The 20,428-nt window shown below is 38.6% G+C and overlaps 1 protein-coding gene and 1 long non-coding RNA gene across 5 annotated transcripts in view; one reads left to right on the top strand and one right to left on the bottom strand.

The window, feature by feature from the left end:
- Nucleotides 1-182: 182 nt before the first annotated feature.
- On the top strand, nucleotides 183-20,107 carry LOC308058533. Its single transcript, XR_013925864.1, has 2 exons — nucleotides 183-12,390; nucleotides 13,485-20,107. It is a non-coding gene; the product is annotated as an uncharacterized lncRNA (long non-coding RNA).
- PIBF1 (progesterone immunomodulatory binding factor 1) overlaps nucleotides 8,889-20,428 on the bottom strand; it is a 129,981-nt gene continuing 118,441 nt past the window's right edge. For 3 of the 4 annotated variants that reach the window (XM_080374404.1, XM_080374406.1, XM_080374405.1), the window contains one exon: nucleotides 8,889-20,107. In XM_080374404.1, the coding sequence (XP_080230530.1) occupies nucleotides 20,051-20,107 (57 nt within the window). In that variant the 3' untranslated portion in view covers nucleotides 8,889-20,050. The remainder of the gene's footprint in view (nucleotides 20,108-20,428) is intronic. The other variant, XR_013925854.1, reaches the window with a different exon arrangement.

The raw sequence follows: 20,428 nt of genomic DNA, 5'->3' as shown, positions 1-20,428 counted from the left end.
CGGGGTGCCCGGCGCAAGGTCCGGTCGCTGCCGACGCGCCGCCGTGTGCGGGAGGGGGCTGTGTGCGGGCAGGGCTGCGGTGTGCGGGCAGGGCTGTGCGAGAAGGAGCTGTGCGGGCAGCGGCTGTGTGCGGGCAGCGGCTGTGTGCGGGCAGGGCTGTGTGCGGGCAGCGGCTGTGTGCGGGCAGGGCTGTGCGGGCAGCGGCTGTGTGCGGGCAGGGCTGTGCGGGCAGGGGCGGCCGGAGCGGTGCTAGCAGCAAAGTGGAAGAGGGTTTTCAACAAGTTCGGCGCTTTGCCGAGGACCCTGTCGTCCTTCAGTATTATTTATAGTCTTTTAAAGAAGCGCTGCTAATGTAGGCATTTTAAAATACCCGTCTCTCTTACCTTTCATCTTCAAAAGGATTTTAAAGGCCGTCATTCAAATTTATATATTTTTGTCCCGAAGGCAACTCATACTCGAAACCTTCTGCTAATAAATTTTAGTGCTGCAGTATACATCTCCACTGTACCCTGTGAAAATGTGCTTATAGAAATAGCTCAGAAGAGAAGGAAGAAAGGGAGAGGAAAAGAGATGGCGACAATTGTCTCCTCTTCCCCCCCCCCCCCCCCCCCCCCCCCCCGGGGTGAGGCAAGTTTCTATTTACTTGTTTTGAGGTGTGGTTTCGATGCAAAGCGTATTTCCCTGTAGACACAGGACAGTGAGCTAAGCTCCCGCGTGTTTCACCGAAGGAGGGGAAAAAGGAGGGACGCCGTCCTTTTGTGCAACACCAAAGGGCTCACGTATGGGAAAAGTACAGCACGTAGTGGAGCCTCGGGAAAAAAACCAAACTTTCCACCTTTCTGCTGGCCCTGCCAGCCCTATGCTCCCGGTGTGTGGGGAGGGAGCCTATGAATCCACCGAAATGTTGGCAAACTCGCGCTCCCCGCGTTTATCCCCTATCATTTGCAGACAAGGCTCTGGGTTTTAAACATAAAAAAGGTTTTTTTCTGGTCAGCCTGGCACTCCTCCCCTTTGCCTTCCAGTCCACAGAGAGTAGGATGTCTCAGAGCCCGCATGTAGAGAGCTAATTACAGAACCAGGAAAGAGTTCAGCCTAACATTTCTTTACACAAACCTTCTGTTTAGCAATACGTAGCCGCTTGATGCTTGTTATTACTAATGTAGATCCGGCTACTCCCGTCAGTGTAGCATTTAAAGCCATGCAGGCTAATTTCCATCCAACACTAACATGTATTCACATTTAGACAATATGCAACTTCAGTGTCCTTTTCTGAAGACTCATCGCTGGCATTTCTTTCTCCATTCTAGCCCAGAAACAGGTGGTTTAACCTACAGATGTTAAAATAATGTTTTGGGTTTGTGTGAATGCCCTTCACGTAACACTAGTTTAGTGTTATGCTTCAAACTGTGTTTTTTGAGTGCCCTTTGTGTACCCTATTTCAACCCAGTTAAGCTTTGAACTACAGTTTTTACCCTCTGAAATTACAAGTTTAGTATAAGCTGCTCTGCAACAGCTTTAAAAATGCAAAGCTAGTGATACTGCATTATGCTGTCTGGAAATTAATTTGGCTGTAATTCATCTGTATCAGAAACAACATAGGGCTAGGTAGCATCTGATGTAGCGCATATACTAGTAACTTTCAGACATTTATGTAAATTGTATGGCTGTAGTAACTGAAATGTTTCTGAGACTTGCATACTTTAATTATATGTTTTACCTCCATCTGATTAAATGAACGATAAACAGATCATTTCAAAATTGGTTTTTTGTTTTGCATTGTTTTATATATGTACGTTTATAAAGGGCCTGCTCTGGCAAACACTTTGGCAGGTTAATGAGAACAGTATCGCTATGTATACTTAAACATTTTCAGAAGCAGCTCTGAATGTGTTTTTTATTTTTGGAAAAGGGTGTAATTAGGTCTGAACTGCAGGTAAATAAATTCAATCCCATCACGATGTTTTTGTGCTAATGATGGGCCAGGTCTTTTGTCAAGAAACAGTCAGTGGAAGATCACTAAAGACTATGTAATTTTTAAAGGGTGATTTTTAATTTTGGCATTTTTACGGTCACTAACAATTAAACAGTCAAGTCAGATTGACTTTTGTTCCTGCTTAGGTTTGCTGCTTATCTGACCTGCACAGTGCTGCACTGTTTAGCTTACAGATAATCTAAATGCATATTTAGATCCAGACAGAAAAATTATTTGACAGCCCATTTGAAGGAGTTCCATTCCTATTAGATTTTATACTTCTGTGAACAAATAATTTTTATTTATAAATTTAAAGTCAGTAATAAGCTGCCAACTAGCATTATCTCCTAAATTAAATTGAAACAAGTTTGTTCAGAATTAATAATCAGGGGGGAAAAAAGAGTTTACAGTTATAATTATTTTAGAACATTTCTGTTTCTTCGCTGATTTTGCAGACACAGTTAGAAGTGAGTTTACGCCATAACAGACAAATTTGCAGCAGAAAACCAAGTAAGCTCTTTTAAACCCAGTACAGTTCTCTTTGTGCAAGTAAGACAGACTTTCGGCAGACGCGTTCAGGAGTTATGGTAAGTAACCATTCCTCTACAACACGGTTCCCTGAGCATCTTATAGAAATGACAGCTCAAGGTCTTTAGTTACTGTCTTGCAGAGCAAAAAAAAAAAGGAGAAATAACAGGCTGAGTGGTAAGCACCTAGAGCTGGATATGTGAAAGACACCCTTCAGTGTCTTTGGTCACTGATAAGAACAGCACAACACTGTGCTCGAAAGAACGTTACCAGGTTCAGTGAAAAAGGGTTAAACTTTCTGAAACTATGTAAATGCTGCAGGTTCTGAGCGGGCAAGGATCCAGGCTTTCTGGATGAATGTAGACTCAATTACTTTGAACTCTCTTGTTCTGTGCATTCCTCTTCGCTTAGTAGTGCTATACCCATTAGGGGAGACAGGAGAAAACAAGAACAAATGTCAAGTCCCAGGCGGTCGGGACTTGGCAGTGGTGGAGCACAGCACTGCCTTGTGGGAGAGGGTTTGAGAGCAAAGGAGTTCAGGGTGGGTGGGAGGGGGGGATGGGATGGAGCCAGTCTCCTTGGTTTCCTAACTCATCGGCTCCGCCAGACATACCTCTTAGTGAAGGTACTTGTGTTCCACTGTCCTGGTGGCGAGGAGGAGGGCCAGAGCTGATGGGGATCTGCATGTGTGTTGTTTGGAGGGTAGTGAAGGAGTGGAAAGACGTGGACAAGTTGTTTCGTAATGATGAGGTTGGGGAAACCTGAGGACTTCAGCTGAACTGAGCCAGACTTGAAGCCATAGGAAGATGACTGATAAGAATTCCAGGAGCCTTTAGCCTGTTCTGAGTCAGCAAATACCCACCTCATTTTTTTTCATGCAAACTTGCTGGAGAAGGGGAAATAATCTTTCTTCTTGAAAAATCGGTAGGCGTCTGTACTTTTGGCCACCCATTAGACTCTATCTCCCTGAGGGAAGAAATGATTTCTCTTCATAATTTTGACTATCCAAAGAAAGCCAGTATGATCCTTTTACCGCAAGAAAGCCATTATTTTTCTCATTCTAACTTTCCACTGAAAACAGGATTGCTCTAGCCATGAGGTACCATCTTAACTCGTGACAGGCTTTGCAAATGCCACTCACGCTATATAATACAGCACCACCACAACGAGGAATGTAGCAGGGTGACTTTCTGTTGAAGTGAATGTGGGAAATCATGAAACGGTAGTCTACTGCTGTGTACCTGTATCTGTTGCCATTTCAGGATTAGCTTACGGAGGTGTTCCCTTTGCTTATGCAAAGGCAAGTCCGATTCCCATTTTTCATTTCACTTTACCAAAAATCCTGTGATAGACCCTCCGGAGAAAAGGATGTTGTTCCTGAAATAACAAAACGGCACTCCCTGATTAGTTCAGCCCGGCATTTTGCATAAAGATACACTTCATCTTGACTTCTTTCCCCTCTTTAACATTTCAGTATCATCCAGTTCCACCTTTCTGCTCTGGTGTGCAAAGTCATACAATCAGGAAAATAACTCTAGTTCCCCTCAGACAAGGCTTTGTTGTGAAGCATGTACAGAAAGTAAGTTTTCATTTTGCCACCCTCCCTGTATACCCCAGAACAGTAATGAAAAATCTTCCCATGCCCAGTGGAGTCCCTCAGGATTTCTCTGCCGCACCGCTGGGAGTGAAGAGTATACCTTCCTGAACCAGCTTGGCTTTTCTTGTTACTGGAGTTGAATTGGCATACCATGTCAGGTAAAAAACTCCTCAGTAGGGTGACTCCAGCAACAGACAAGTGGATTTGACAGGTTTTTAGAATATAAAGATATAAAACCTGCAAAACGATTGATTCTTCTCTTCTACAGGCAAAGGGGGAGTCACCATTGCAAAGATCGGTACAGACTTTATACAGTGTGTGGTGTATGCGATCTACTCTTCTGCACAGTTAAAAATGAGGCAAAACTTTTTTAAAGTTCTGTTTGGAGTTTGCTAAGATTACTAAAAGCACCCTGATGCAGTTGTACTTGTGGTTTGTTTTTATCCTTTAGCTAAACATATTTTTCTTTCGCTGTGAGATGAGTAAGTTAGAACAGCAGTAAAGGTTTGTCACAACTAAATGAAGCTATGTGAACTTACCCACAAATAACCTTGGAAAATCTTTTTTGCAGCAACAGGTAAAGATCCTACCATGTCTGCATTTTCTGTGTTTTGACCTGACTCAGTCCGTCTGAACTGTATAAAGCCTAATTACAGATTAATTATATAAATCCGTCTATGCAGAGATCTGTTCAAGTATTTTCCCTCAAGTTTAACTTGAGCATGTGTGTATACACTTGCATGCATCAGTCTGATTTGCTATTTATCAAGGCCAGTGCTGACTTGGCGGAACAGATGCTTCAAGATGGAAACTTCAACTGCTCATTACTTGAATTCTTGGATTAAGAATCATTAACCTGTCTAGAGGAAACAAGACATCTTACTCAGTAGCTGAACCCAATCTTTACTCGGATATTAGGGAGTCTTAGTAACTTCGGGTAACAGCCTGGTATTTCTCGTTTTCAGGTACATTTCAAATATTTTCAGCCCGTCTAAGAAGAGGAAGTACAGAGAAGTCTTTTATTGTTTCCAGTCCCATTTTTTGACCTCTGTAGGTTTTGTGTATGTCTGAACTGGAGGCTGTGTATTACAACAGGCCTTTCTGAGAGCAGGTCACTGACTCAGCTTTAGGAGATGTGTGTTTCCTGTATTTTCACCCGTTGTCATACAGCTGCTCAGCTCAGGCTTGTTGCACAGTAGGGCCAGAAACTACAACAGCGTGCTCCTTAAACATCTCATTTAATTACGTCTCTACTATTAGCACAGATGGAAATCTGTACACAAGGGTAATTACACAAGATTAATTAAAATGCGCACTTAGGAAATAACACGATTTTTGGAAAGGTGGTTTGCCTGTCACTTGGAGGTTTGGTGGGAGCCATCACCACTCCTTTCTTCTGCCTCCCCCATGCCATGTGGAGGCTGCCCGCTTTACAAAAGCAAATGCTGTTGGCAACATTTGTTAGCAATGGGTGGTCCTATGCTGATGTTTAACTGCTTGAATATATGAGACAAACATACATTCTTTACTACTAAAGAAAGTGTTTTTGGCTCCAGAGTGTTTATGCTGAAAATTTGTTAACAAACACTAACTGCAAAACTGCCATATTTGCATGTTTTGGCTGAAATCTCCTGATTAGAGAAATAATGTAGAGTGGTTTGGGTTCTGTGAAATACTGGTCTGCCAGCTGGGGGATGGAGCCTCTACAGGCTCAGAGATGGCAGAGGGGATGGTCTGGCTGGACAGGCTAGGAGGAGGGCATTAAAGCAATGACATGCTTCTTGTTTAACAGTCCTTAGGAGCATAATTAGGTAGGCCAGTGGTTACTCATTTGGAACTAAATCCTGATGTTGAGAGCAAAAATAATTAAGGGATGTGGTCAGAAAAAATTCCTTCACCTCTTATGCTGCATTCTTTCAAGCTGGGGAAGAAAGGATAAGCTGCTTCATCAACTGCCTACAGTGTGTACGAAGAAGATCCTGGGGACTTAACATCTGCAGGGTACAGTGTGCTGCTTACTGTGATACAGGAGCACTGGAGAGACCCTGACAGACCACTTTGGCTATCCAGAGAAGCTAATAACCCTTGTGTGGCTGTGTTCCCTGTTGTACCTGAACTGCCTTATTCAGAGCAAGGGTAGGAACCTAAATTTCAGCATGTCACATAGCAATACCCATAGCAATGAAGCAGGAGAGCTCGTGCTATTGGTGCCAATGCTTTCACAATTTCTGAAATTAAGTGGTGGTTTCTCTACTGAAACAATCTTGCATCTGGCATAGGAGAATTCTGCACTAGACAAGTTTATAATCATCGGATCTGATAAATGGTCAAAAAAAGGGAACTTTTGGTGGGCACGCCAAAATCATTATTTAATCATACTGTCTGTAATCAGCAGAAAAGACTGAAACAAAAATATATCAACTTGGTGATTCAAAAGGGCTAATTTGACTAAGCTGAAATAAATAGTAGGCTTAAGTAGTGACCAGTGAATACAGGTGAGTACAGTCCTCAAAGTCTACAATCCCACAGAAGCTAGTCAAAACAAAACGCCCCTTCCTCAAAAGAATGACCTCTTTCCTTCTGCCTCTTTGGAGGGCATTTTGTAAAGCAGTTGTAATTATAGATACTCAACAGCTGAGAAAAGAACTAGTAACAGCAAATATAACTCTGATGGCAGTGATTATGGAAAAATAATATGGAGGAAGAAAGATGCCTAAGAAGTCAATGACCCACATTGAAAAGAACATCTAAAATAAGTTCATAAAATGTATTAAGAACTCCAACAATTGTCTATTTTTAGAAAAAAGATGTAGGACTGTTGATAAGCAAGGAGGAAAAACATGCTAAATATTCCTGTGCTGTATTTTGGAAAAGAGTAGGAAATGTATTTGTATCATATAATGACAAAATACTTTCCATTTCAACAGTAATTCAAGAGCATATTAAAACAGCTACTATTAATGGTCTTAGATAAGTATGTCTGAATAACTTCACACCAAGAATTTTAAAAGAGCTGGTCAGTGAGCTTTCAGGATTGATGTTCAGTAATTGTTATAATATTAGATATGTTCCGGAAGACTGTGAAGAACGCTAGAGTTAGAACAAATACTTAAAAGAAAATGTCAATGAAATGATTGTAAATTTGCATTGTGACATTGAGCAGCTTAATGTGAATAATCAATGTGCAGATTTATTAAAATAAAAAGAAAATATAATTTATTTCACTCAGTATATGCTTATGAAAAACAAGACCTTGATGAACTACCTTGGAATAAAGTTGGTCGCGAAAGATAGCAGAGTTTATGCAAAACACATTTTTGTAAAGTATATCACTTGATTCAGCTCAACATTTTGACTGTAATTCCTGATGGACAAGTCTCAGTTTTTTTCAGATGGAGTATTGCCAGGTTGATGTATACAGTCCCATGGGGATTGGTTTTTAACAACAAGCTATTTAGCTTTTTTAAAGAAAACACAATAATTGATCAATTTTATTGAGGAGGTTAAGCATGGGGGAGAAATAAAAAATGAAGGTGGGAAATCTGTCTACTGAAACGACAAACCCCTCGGTAGGTTAGATATGGCTAAACTACAGATCTTCCAGTATAGATGTATATGAAGACGTGAGAAAGTTCTTGGCTTAATCATGGCTAGTTAGCTCAACATGATTCCTCAGGTGGCCAATAAGGATGTAAATCTTAGATGCCCAAACCAGTGAACCTCATGTAGAGCCGTTATCCTGCAACTGGCACTGGTGAGGGTGTTTTACTGAAATGCTCAATCTTTTTGAGCATCCACAGTTCAATACAGGGTGAAATCCACTCTCACTCTTGGCTGTTGAGCCTGCACCAACTTGTAGTGTCTACTAAAATAGTCATATAGCCAGTGAAGGGGGCTTGGTCTCCACAAGAAGGCAGACATTGCTTTCCTCTTTCCTCTGAAGACCTTAATACTGCATTGACTGCGCAGTAAACTGAGGTGCTTATTTTAAGAATGCAGTTTTCAGTCTTCCTTATTTATGGCCCTCCCCCTTTTTTAAAATTAAAAATAAAAAAATCTTATGTAATTAATTTAAACTTACTATCAACAGGCTTGCTTTGCTCAGTTTCCTCTCAAGGAGTCTTAGCAGTTCATGAGCACAAGCTCACAGACCGACAGCTGTTTGGAAGGACCTTTTCAGTACACACATAGAACTTACGTGCAATATAGATGCCTAAATAGAGCAAAACCTGTGAGGATGGATTCTTTGAACTATCAGATAAAGAACTACCAAGGTGGGAGGTTGAATGGCTGGAGTTAAATCTAGACAATTTCAATCTTGATTGAGGTTCCTTCAGTATCACTGTTGATGTTCCGATGGATCTTTTTTATTAGTATTTCAGAATCACTCTGAAGAAGCGTATAGAGCACTAAGGCATGTGCATCATAGCTTAGGAATTCCCAATTTAAGTAAACTGGTAATGTGGTTTTATTGCTTCATTTTTGCTGTTGTGCATCCCAATTCTATGATCTCTTCAGAAGAGCCATCCCAACTCAAGAGGAGCACAAAGAATCTCCTGTCTGTCTAAACAGTATGCTGCTGGGGAGAAAAAAAAAATAAAACCAATAGGAAGAAACCAGCCCTTTTGCTATCAGAAACAGCTGCAGCAGCAGTAAAAGGGGAATCTTCAGTCAGTCAGAGGATATTAAAATTATGACAGAGTTTTCTCTTGCTTAATGATAAGGGTAGTAACTGAGATGACCATTACATTTTTCAACATATCCTGGTAGCTTGATTGGCATTTTTTGAAAAAAAAAAAGAGGAAGTTTAGGAATGAGCAAGTAATTTGAAAAAATGTCAATAGCAAATACTGATTTTCCGTGCCTCTGCCTTAAGACAAAGTGAGGTTTGACCTCCACTTAAGACACATTAAATATCTTTCAATAAGTGAGCTGAGTAACTGGCTGTCACTTGTCAGGAGAGATAACAGCAAAGTAGAGATTACAAAAACCTACCTCAGGCTGCAGTAGAAGGACAGGTCAGGAGTTTGAAAGGTGCTTCCCATGAAAGCTTCTGAAGGTGTACTTGGTTTTTCATCCCAACCACACCATAGAAAAAGAATGTCATTTTGTGATGAGAATGTTTAAAAACCTGATCTTAGTCAAAACTCCAGAAGTCAGAGGATGTATTTGGACTCAGCAGTGAAGCTAAAAACTCATCAAGAGTATCTGCAGCATTTAGTAGCCATCACAAGCTGACTGGTAAGAAAAGTGAATGAACCAGACGTTACCAAACTCAGAGACTCCACTACCAGAAAGCTGATCAGCCTTGATAAAATGTGGCTGCGCACGAGTCCTATCTCCTGTTGACTTGGGGGGGGTTACAGAGTTTGTAACAATGTTAATCTTGCTGGATGGGGAAATTTCTAATGGTGTCCTGTAATGAAAAGGCACAGCTGCATTCCCCCCTCACAATTTCTATTTGTCTCAGGATGAACTCCTCCCACCAAGGAAGCAACAGGCCTCCACACAGTTTGTCCAGTTTCATTTACTTAGGTTAGGCATAGTCAGAAAATTACCGATTTGCCAACATCAGAACAATACAGGGGAAAATGACAGTGGTTACGTTTATTTGCAACAGGGCTTTAGAACTGACATAAATCTATCAAAATGCATGAACACAGAAATGTCCCTCTTCTCAAATAAGTGACATAAGAAAAATGTCCATTAAAAAAAAAAAGTCAAATTAAATGTTATAGAAGGTGAAATGTCTAATGACATATGACAGTATTACAGATCTCACCTTAGTTTAGTTAACTGTTACTCCTTTGAGCTACAGATGCATTCAATTTCAGTCCTTTAGAATGATTTTAATTTCAGTTCTCAGACCTAAATTAAGTAGTAGATTATGTTAAATAATATACAACACAGTTAAACAGTTAATTAACACAATTTTGCTTTTTTCCCCCTCATTATTTTCTGCCTTTCTGAAAATATTAAGAGCCTGAGCAACAGAAGTAACTTTTCACTGAGAAAAACTCCAAAACACTGTGTTAACATACTGGCACTTGCAGCTTCAAGTGTTACTCCCATCACTTTCTACAAAACATGCTGGAAAAACATGCCACAAAATATTCAGTCATATATTCAATCCAGCTTTATTCTACACTTACTTTAAGGATATTCATTTATTCAGGTGATTATGGATACCGTTTTGCAAAAAGAGAGATTTAAATTGCAATCATCAGTTACAACCTTAGTTACAATTTACAAGTTACAAATCAGACAACAAAGCTTAGCTACTTTCCACTTGTAATATACTAATTTTTTTTTTTTAAGTTCCTCTTATCATAATTTCTTTTTGAAAATGCTTTTTGAAATATTAAAAAAGAAAATAAGTAAAAAAGTTTACTTCCAGAACAAGAGATCAATAAAAAAAACCTTTCTCCACGTGAATGATATTTTGGGTTGGGTTGTTTGGGTTTTTTTTACTACACCAGGTCTAGATAAAATATTTATGTATTAGAATGTTCACATTTGACCTATAAGTATTCTTAATGCTGGGTGACTTAATGAAAGTTTGGTCTATGTCTATTGTGTTACAATATGGAAAACTGCAGTTCACCAACATATAGCCTATTTCAAATGACCATTCAAAACATGCAAAACCTATGGAGCCCGCTTATGTGTGAACTAGTAACTAATGTGGCAAGTTGGATGAGGCAAGACTTTAACAACACCTCTTAATCCCTGTGCTGCTTGAAAGATTTAAGTAAGATAAAGGAGAGGAAAAGTTGATTCAATCTTTTAACAATACAAGGCTTCTTTCTCTCTAGATTGTGTATTGATTACTTTGTAGAGCAACAAAATACAAAGCTTTTTCAGTGATTAGAAAATCTTGCTTCTGTGCAATTCAAGACTAAGACCTAACAATTCATAAATCTGGCAAAAAGTATTGGGTACAAATTGCCATGATATCCTATATAAATGCATGTAACTTGTGGGAAAAAAAATGAATCTGTATTTTATTGCACCAGAGAAACAAACAAATATTAAAATTAAAAAAAGATTTGGCAGGACCAGGATAAAAATCACATCATGTTCTACATGTTTTAAAGTATTTTACCATGCAGCACTTCAGTTTTTCAATTTTTAAGTTTTGTATTTAGATATGAATTCACCAAAAAGGAAAAGAAGTAGAAGTGGAAGGGACAAAGAGGATGTTAAGTCTTTTCCTTTTGGTTCATGTTAGCATGGCCAGATCATGTGAACACAACAGGTTGCAATTGCACAAACTGTCCCATCACTACCACATTTACATCCATCCCTCCTGTTATTTTAAACCTTACACTAAAACAATTATTTGGACATAGTGAAATTCACCTATGAGATAATTATTAATCGTAGTAGGTTAGACCAGCTTGGTCCACTGTGTTCTATCAGCAGAAACATTTTGCAATGATCCATTGCAGCACTTCCAGTCCAGGTGACGTTACTTATAGCACAAAGCAGTGGCAATAAGCTTTCCTCATAATTTAAGAAAAGCAAAGAAAGCTAAAGTTCTTTAATTAAGGCACCGTTAAATTAGTCTTATGTCAAGTGTTTCTTTCAAAAATATCGCACAGAGAGACAGTGTAATGCCTTGCCTGCTTCCCTCTATTCTGAACGCAGGAGTGAAAACAGTGCTCATGGAAAGCTAAGTAATAGCCAAATAGCCAAAGAAGTTGCCTGTTCACACTGAATTACACAAATTATTTACATTAATTACACAAAAATACTTTGTTAAACATTAATGCATTACATTTTAAAATATCCACCCTCCATCAGATGCTATGGCCCCATAATTTGCTTTATTGGATTAAATCTACTCTTACTGGCAACGTACAACTGAAAAGTAAGCACTAACCTTTGCAAAGTTGAACGTTGAAGTAGTTACGGTATCTATACTGTCAAAGATCTGTCCAAGTTTCCTTATTATTTCCTGAAGTTAGGTGCTTATGAATGGGATAAATAAAAACTAGAAAACTGGTATTTTTAAAGTAGACATCAGAAAATGAAGAAGGAAGAAGCATATATTAAATTCAGTACTCTGTCAGTACTTGGGAGCATTACATAGTCTGTAGAAGGTGCTTCAAGCTAACAGACTAGAAGGTCTGAATTTTGTCTTGTCCATTTCTTTCCAAAGCTGAAGAAGGGCTGAAGGGCACTCCATTTCCTCAGAAATGCTCCCATCATTATCTTGCCCAAAGTTAACTTCTGTGAACACTCAGCGGGGATGATCAGATTCAATCCTATCCACCACCTGAGGAAAACGGTAACGTTTAACAAGTATAACAAGTACAGGGCACTGTGAAAGCAATAGCCTTGCCGGTTCTGTTCAGGCTGGGTTTCAGTTTCCAGTAAATACATGTTCAGGATCACAGTTGTTCTTACCACCAAACCCAACTATTGGTATTTCATACCAACTGAAGCACCGTTAGTACTGTCATCTCTCTATGTAGAAGTAGTACTTGACACTGTCACGACTAGGACAAATCTAGGTGGTCACCGAGAATGCTGGCGTGTCTGTACTTTTGGTACCTCCGTGGCTGAGTGGCACCAAAGCAGAGTTTTAAGAACCTCACAGTTACATCTTTATGTTTTCAGAAATTTGATAGAAGTGGTAAGAACACAGAAAATCTCTTACATAAAAGAATAATAAAAAACATAGCTGAGAAAGTGGATCAGGCATTCCTTTTTCCAGAAACATCTAGTGAATCTGAAATCTTGCATATTAAAGATACTGTATTTTTTAATGAAAACTAGGGCTGTCACTCAAATCAGTAAATGTGGTGTTGTCTGCTGTTGGCCCATGGGCAGTTTGCACATTTCTGTCAGGAACCTGACAGTTGTTGGGAGACAGGCAGTAGATCAGACAAGTCCATGAAGATGATGCAGTACAATAACCTTAATATTTTTAATAAAATTAATTTCAAGACACTTTATTGGCATTTCATTCACAACCAAAACATGGATGTTCACAGAAAAATATTTTGCTTTGTATCAAAAATAAATATAATTAAACCAAAAAAATTTAACTTACATTTATGATAAAAGTGTGTATTTACATATATATAATATCTCAGTTTACAACTACAAAAGAATAGTAGTGAATTATCAAAGATTCCTGACGTTACTGCAGCTGGAAACTCAAGAACTTCAGAGTCTGTTTCTTTGCAATTTCACAGAATTTAATGGATTGAAAATACTCTGTACTTGTTTTTAAGTCATTCAGCGATCTCAGGATTACTATCACAGTGTAAAACTACTTGACAAAAGTTTCAGCCTGTACAAATTTGAAATGGCATGTCAGAATGAAAAACCCGCTATATTTGATAGGATTGGGTATTCGGTTTTCATTGACAACAGATCTAATCAGCTGGCTGAGGTTTCCCCAAGGGAGGTTTCGGACAGTCTCCTTTGTGTAGGAGAAGCACCCTGGCTGTGCAGATTAGCCTGCAGAGATTTGACGGGGTTGAGAAAGAAAGGTAAGCTCCCTCCTACTGTTGGTAAACACTGTTATTGTTCTCCATTCCTTGCTGAATGGAACAAAAGCAATTCTGTAAAGTTAATTACTGCAATAATGAAAGAAATGACATAAAATGACAAGGAATGTGCTAATTCAGTAAGACTCGAGTCATTGACATATAAGTCCCTTTACTGCTTGTTGTTACTTTCAGGCACGTACTCCTTTACTCATAAATACTGAGTGGATTTTGGGGACTTAGTATTTAAGTAATAAGTTAGCCAAATAAAGATTAATGTGTAAGAAGTGGTGCCTAATGATCTCCTAGGAGTTGTCTAGGCAGTACTTGAGACCTGAACACAGATCTCTGATGAAGTATCTGGAAAAAAGGACTTGGCCATCCTTGCAGGACTTGCAGCATGTTTCCTTTTCAGTGTCCAAGAACAAAGACTCACTAGAAGTTTATTTATATGCCAAAATAGCATAACTCCCAAGAAGGGAAAGGCGACAAGTGAATAGATTGCACCAAAATATATTGCATTTCTTCCTTGCTTACACTTCATACAGTATCACAGAGGGGATGAGTGATATTAATTTTTGTGTGAACATCTTACATATAGCTCTGGATGACAACTTGTGAATCTCTGTTTACACGGCGGCACTGGCACTCGGAGCTGTGTACTTGGAAACCACAGGCCTGTGAAATGTAGAGTGACAAGTCTCCTCTATGTGTGGCACTACACCAGCGATGGGGAGCACAAGGAAGCTTGGGCACGGAAATTACCCTCTCTCAAGGTCTCAGAGCTCAGTGGGGATATTTCCAGCTCTTTCTTTTAGAAAGGACCACTGCACTTCGGTAACAATTCTGCTTAAAATCCACATATACATTCTAGATGACAACTCCCTTGTAGAAGTCAAGCATTGCGTTGCCAGGCTTTACCTAATAATAACGCACAAAGAAAAGATTCTTCTACAGAACTGAATAACAAGGCAAAAGAGAAAGTCTTGCATGCTGCAATATGTATCTCTAAAATCATGATAAAAAGGAGCACTGGGAATTGCTACCAATTTCAGCTGCAACACTGAATAATCTAAGTAATCCTTCTGTGGAACGAAAGGGAAAAAAATGAAAAGACTTTCATTGAAATACAGTAATAAATTCCATCCATAAGACTTTTCCTGCAATTAAGTTACATTTACTGATCCACTACTCCTTAAAAGAAGCATTAACACAAAGACTTCAATTATTCATGGTCAAACAAAGTTGATTCTATTACTTCAATCAAAGCGGCATTCTCTTTACAGTGGTTATTTCTGTAATATCTTCAAAAAGGGCACACAGTCTATGAAAACATGTAAGTTTCTGAATAAAAGCTATTTCCATGATCAATCCTAACTTTTTGCATTTAATATTTCTGCCATTTCCTGCTTTCATGGGGATGAAATTTGCTGGGTGTTTTTGTCCCCTTCATCCTTTAAAGGGTAAGCTGATTAAAATTCACTGTTTTAAATCCAGTTCTAATGTCCTGAGGAAACAGGACTCACTTTCTCTCTCAAAAAAAATGGGGTGGGGAATAAAAATATGGGTATTTACTGTTACGGAAAACTTATCAATGAGGAAAGAAACCCAGGGAACTCTGCAAAATGAACTCTGGAATGAAGTTAGTGGTTCTTGTGCTGTCAGCAGAGGGCTTAAAGAGCTGCAGAGGGTCTATCTGCGAAGAGCTGTACCTACTGCTGCTAAAAGCTTTTGCAACACCCACCATTCACTCGTCTGTAATTCCCAGCTACTGTCCGTTTCTGCTAGCGCTGCCGTCCCCCAAGAGTCAGCACCTTGTATGCTGCTGATTGCTGCCCAGCTTCGGTCTGAAATACCCAAAGTGTAACTGCCTTAATTAAGCTACCGCAGTATGCATTTTAAAGGTCAAGAGTTCCCGATCAATCCTAGGAATTTAAGAAGGGGATAATATTGCCCAGAGACACTAAGGAAAAGTTGATCTTCTGGAGATACTTGTTTCATTTTCAAAGGTCGAGGATCAATACAGATTCTTGATATTCTTTGGTATAAGAAAATACCAGGGATACATTTCTTTGACTCAGTAAAAAGTCTGGCATGTGTTCTATTAAATGTAACGTTAACAGGGAGATAAATTCTTTCCTCAGTAACCTCTCTAACGAGCACAACCCTGAAAGATGACAGGCTGTTACAGACTCAAACTGTTGTGTACAAATCTGTTTTCATGTAAATGTGCAACACACTGACAACTGATTGAGAGACATATACATAATAACATACATACTTCTTCAAAAGGTAATAATTTGCCTCTAGAAAGTCATGCTCTTTAAGCCGTGTCTTCCAAAGACATGGAAGTTGTTGAATGCTTACCAGGAGCAAAAGAATTCTATTTGACCATCTTGCAGAAGTCAGAGGTTTAGTAGAGTACGTGTTCCTTTTTTGCTGGAACTAGATATCATACAAAATGATAACTGAAAAAAACCCTGAAACAGAAAATAACAGTTGAAGTGTAAGAGGCAGCAAATTGTATCCCAGAGACACTGACAAATACTCAGACAACTAATATTTGAATTTACAGTTGTTCCTCTTTAAGGTTTCATCACTGTTTTGTACAGAAAGTCTCGAAGGGGAGGAAGACTACAAATCCCAATGGCGTATCATTTTTTTGTACAAAAAATATTTAGAAACTACAATGCCAGTTACGTATGACCACAGGACGCAGCAATAAGCATTAAAAGTTAAGGTCTGTATTAAAAAAGAAGGCAATTTCATCTTTTCACTTTTTTCGTCAAATAAGAGATTTCCTTGATGCTTTGCTTCTAGCAAGGGACGGAAAGGTGAGAAAGCTGTTAAAAAAACCATCCTAACCTGCTCTAAACCAACTGTCCTTCCTTCTTTCCTGTTCAGCCCACACACTTACGAAACTTACCACTTAAGTAACACCAACTTAATGGACCAAGAAATGTAATAGCAGATAGAGATTTTTCTCTTTTTGCTCCCTTTGGTTTGAAAAAGAGGAACTGAATATGATTATGTGGGTTGGGCACTTCAGTCACAAGTTGCTTACATGCATGACTACCCTTAGAAATTTCTCTTTACTTCATTATTTTTGACTTACGCATCATTAACACGAGGCCTACTACAATGGGAAACTGCAAAGACCATGAAGAAGAATTTTGGAATAATTCATTTGACAACTATGTTTGTGGGAAAGAACATCAGTAAAAATGCTGTACAGGTAATGCAACTGAACCTTTTCATTACTTAAAGAGCAAAAAGGTTCATTAATTTTTGCTGTAGGGCATTTCACATTTGAATAGTGATATTTAAGTGACATTCTAGCTTTCACATGAAAAGCTTAGAAGGTCTCCTCCTAGATAATTAATTATAGCCTTGGAGTCTAGGGAGGAGACACAGGAAGAATACAATGTCTTCAACGGGGAAAAAAATTTACATACTGAGGAGATTTACACGGAGACTACATGGATTACAAAAACTTACCAACAGGATTCTGTGTTATCAGTATATGCTAACAAATTACTTTTATTTTTGCAAATTTAAAGATGGACCTTGTTAGTAATTAGAAAAAAACAAAAGCAAAACCAAAACCCAACTTTGCCAGGATATGTCACTTTGTCATCTGAAAAACTGTTTAAATGTCAATAAAATTTCACCAAAAATCAGCCTAATTTTCTGTCAGCCTTCCTAGAAAATCAGGCTGCCTGGAGGACATAGAAATGTACAATGCACAATTAATTCTGGAAGCATCAAAATGTTATTGTGTATTATATTTCCATGGAAGAATTAAACACTTTGTGTCTTTTGGATGGTAAGAAGTAAATTAAGGTCACTATCTTACATTAGTATATTTAGAAATACCACCATAGAGTAATTTAAGTTGGACAGGAATTCTGAAAATCAGTCATCTAGTCCATCTCTAAGTCAGGTCCAGTTATACCAGGTTGCTCAGGACTTTGTCCAGTTGAATTTTGAGTATCTCCAAGGATGATGATTCTACCACTTCTCCAGGCAACCTGTTCCAGTATTTGACCACCCTTGCAGTAAAAACATTTTTCATAATAGCTATTTGAGTTTTCTAGTGCTCCATATTGTGTCTGTTGCCTTTTACTCCATCACTGTGCACCTCTGAGAGAAGTCTGGCTCTGTTGTCTCTGTACCATTCCATTAGGTAATTGGAGATGGCAACAAGTTCCCCCGCCAAGCCTTGTATGGCTGAATTAAGTCCAGTTCTTTTGGCCTCCCCTTCTACATCAGGTGCTCCAGCCCCTGATCATCTTGGTGAAACTGCTGGACTCACTTCAAGATGTCAATGTCTTTCTTGAACAAGCCCCAAACTGGATGCAATACTCCAGATGTGGTCTCCCATGTGCCAAACAGAAGGGAAGCATCACTTCCCTCCATCTGCTGGCTATCCTGTTGGTAATACCACCCAGGATGCGGCTGGTTGGGACATTGCTGACCCATGTTCAATTTGTTGTCCACTAGGACTCCGAGGTCTGTTTTTGCCAAGCTGCTTTCCAGCCAGTACTGGCATATGGGGTTATTCCGTTGTAGATGTGGGACTGCAGTTGCTTTTGTTGAACTTCATAAGGTTCTTGCTGACCCAATTTCCAGGCTGTTGAGGTCCCTCCGAGCCCCTGCCAGCCAGTATATGGACCACCCTCCCAAACTTGGTATCACCTATGAACTTGCTGAGGGATGCTACTATCTGCCAGTTGCCAGCTGGGTGTTGCATTGCTGGTCGCATTTCCTTGAGTTTGGTGTGCCAGCCAATTTTCCACCCACCTTACAGTCCCTATTTCACCAATTTGTCTAAAAGGATACTATAGGAGAACAAAATGTGAACACTTAAGATTCCAACTACTACCTTGCCCAAAAGCTCACAGTCCTTCTAGATACTACAATTTATTAATTATTGGGTGATAACAGACAAACGGGACAGTCTGGGAAATTAAACTAGGGGCTATGAATCACATATCTATTACAAACTACAAAATTAGTATCTGCATATGGGAGCGGATTCACATGAAAGAGAACTTTTTGATTCTATTCACATAAAAATACAAGTTAGATAAACCCCTAGAGTTCAGGAAACCAAAGTTTATTCAGGAATGTCTGTACAGATAGGTATATGAGACCAAAGGTTTGTTTATTTTTTCCCCTGGTGAATACCAGTTAGTCTAATATAAGATGTTACCTCTGTCTACACATTTGGCCTCCCTTGCTCACAGAATGATAATTTTAAACTTGTGATGTGCAATTGCTAGCAGTTTTACATCACTCTCTCGGAATTAGGAAAAAAATAATACTGAAACTTAACTGGAGCAGAGGAAGTATTGCCGTGCTTCAAACTGCTGTTTGGAAAATGAAGAAAAGTGTATCTAGGAATCACAAGCTTGACATAGCTCAGTATTAAATAGTATTAAATAAATAATTATTGTTCATGTCCAGGTAGGAACAATGAAACAGTTGAAGAGATATTATCAAGGAGACAGGAGGTAAGAAAAAGGAGCTTCCTCTTAAATGAAATCTGAGCAATATTTTCATTATACAGTCACTTAAACAATATCACCTGTATTTATGTTATATATAGAAATATACTATATGCAGTGAAAAGTGATTAAAAATATCAGAGACTTTTTCTATTGTGTAAATAGATGGTGGAGTGGAATAAATGAGTAGACTGTGTTCTTGGAAGATGGGGCTTATTTTCATATACTTAAATATGGCAAGTTAACCATTTCACCATTACATGCTACAGTACTCACACATTGTGGTTTGATTTTTATTATTCACTGATGTAAGTACACTACAGCAAGTGTATCTAGCCCATTAAGTATCAGTGCTAACAATTAAGATGTATTTTATTGCTTCTTTAGAGTATTTTTAATGCCTGTTTGGTAGAACAAATGACATCACATGACAAACTATACAAATCAAGGCCGGTAAGAAATTAGTTTTTTTTCCACCTGACATGAATTTCCTTCATAGAAAGTAGGATATAGTCTGATGCTACCTCATGTATATTTTTAAAACTTCTATGAGCCAGAATAGTTGAAAGGAATGTGGCATGAGACACAGGGTCCAAGAAAAACAATATAAAAAAGCTGAAACATGCATTAATTTGACACTCTGAACATGCGTCCTTTAACTGCCCAGATCATAAATATGTACAATAGCTGGTGTTTATTTATCTTTTAAAATTCAAATATGTTAGTAAAATCATTGCATGCATTATTTCCACACATTTTATTCACATGACAGATCTACAAATTATTTTATGGTGTGCAAGATCGTTTGACAGATATAAAAGAACTGTTAAAACCAGAACAGTTGTTTACTTTTATGGTAAAAAGGGCATCATATGGTGAAAATAACTTTCTACAAAGGAAGGCTCCTCAAAGGATTATTTTAAATAATTTTAGAAAAATGTTATGATGAAGTTTTCTTCTGCAGTTTCTTGTACCATACAGGCGCCTCTTTATTTGTCTGTAAAACAAAGAACGTTTTAATTGTGAGACAGTGAAAGTCAGAAGAAAAACATGTAATCTAAAGTCTCTTTCCTTTGTGATACATAGGATAAATATCACTGTGTAGTTCATAGTGATAATTGAGTTCTTTGTTTAAATGCAGATAAATTAAACTCAAGACTTACCAACAGCATTCTGTGTTATCAGTATATGCTGATAATAAGTTATTATTACTACACAGCTGTACTAAAACCTCCTTATTTCTAGGTTACAAAAAGCAGATTATACAGTAAGAAGTAAAAGATTTTTTGTAAAACACCTATCACAATTAAGACATGAA

Source organism: Falco punctatus (genome assembly GCF_963210335.1).
Source record: "Falco punctatus genome assembly, chromosome: 2".
NCBI classification, from domain to species: domain Eukaryota; kingdom Metazoa; phylum Chordata; class Aves; order Falconiformes; family Falconidae; genus Falco; species Falco punctatus.
Note: the sequence above shows the minus strand (reverse complement) of the source record. Positions and strands in the feature narration are given on the sequence as shown.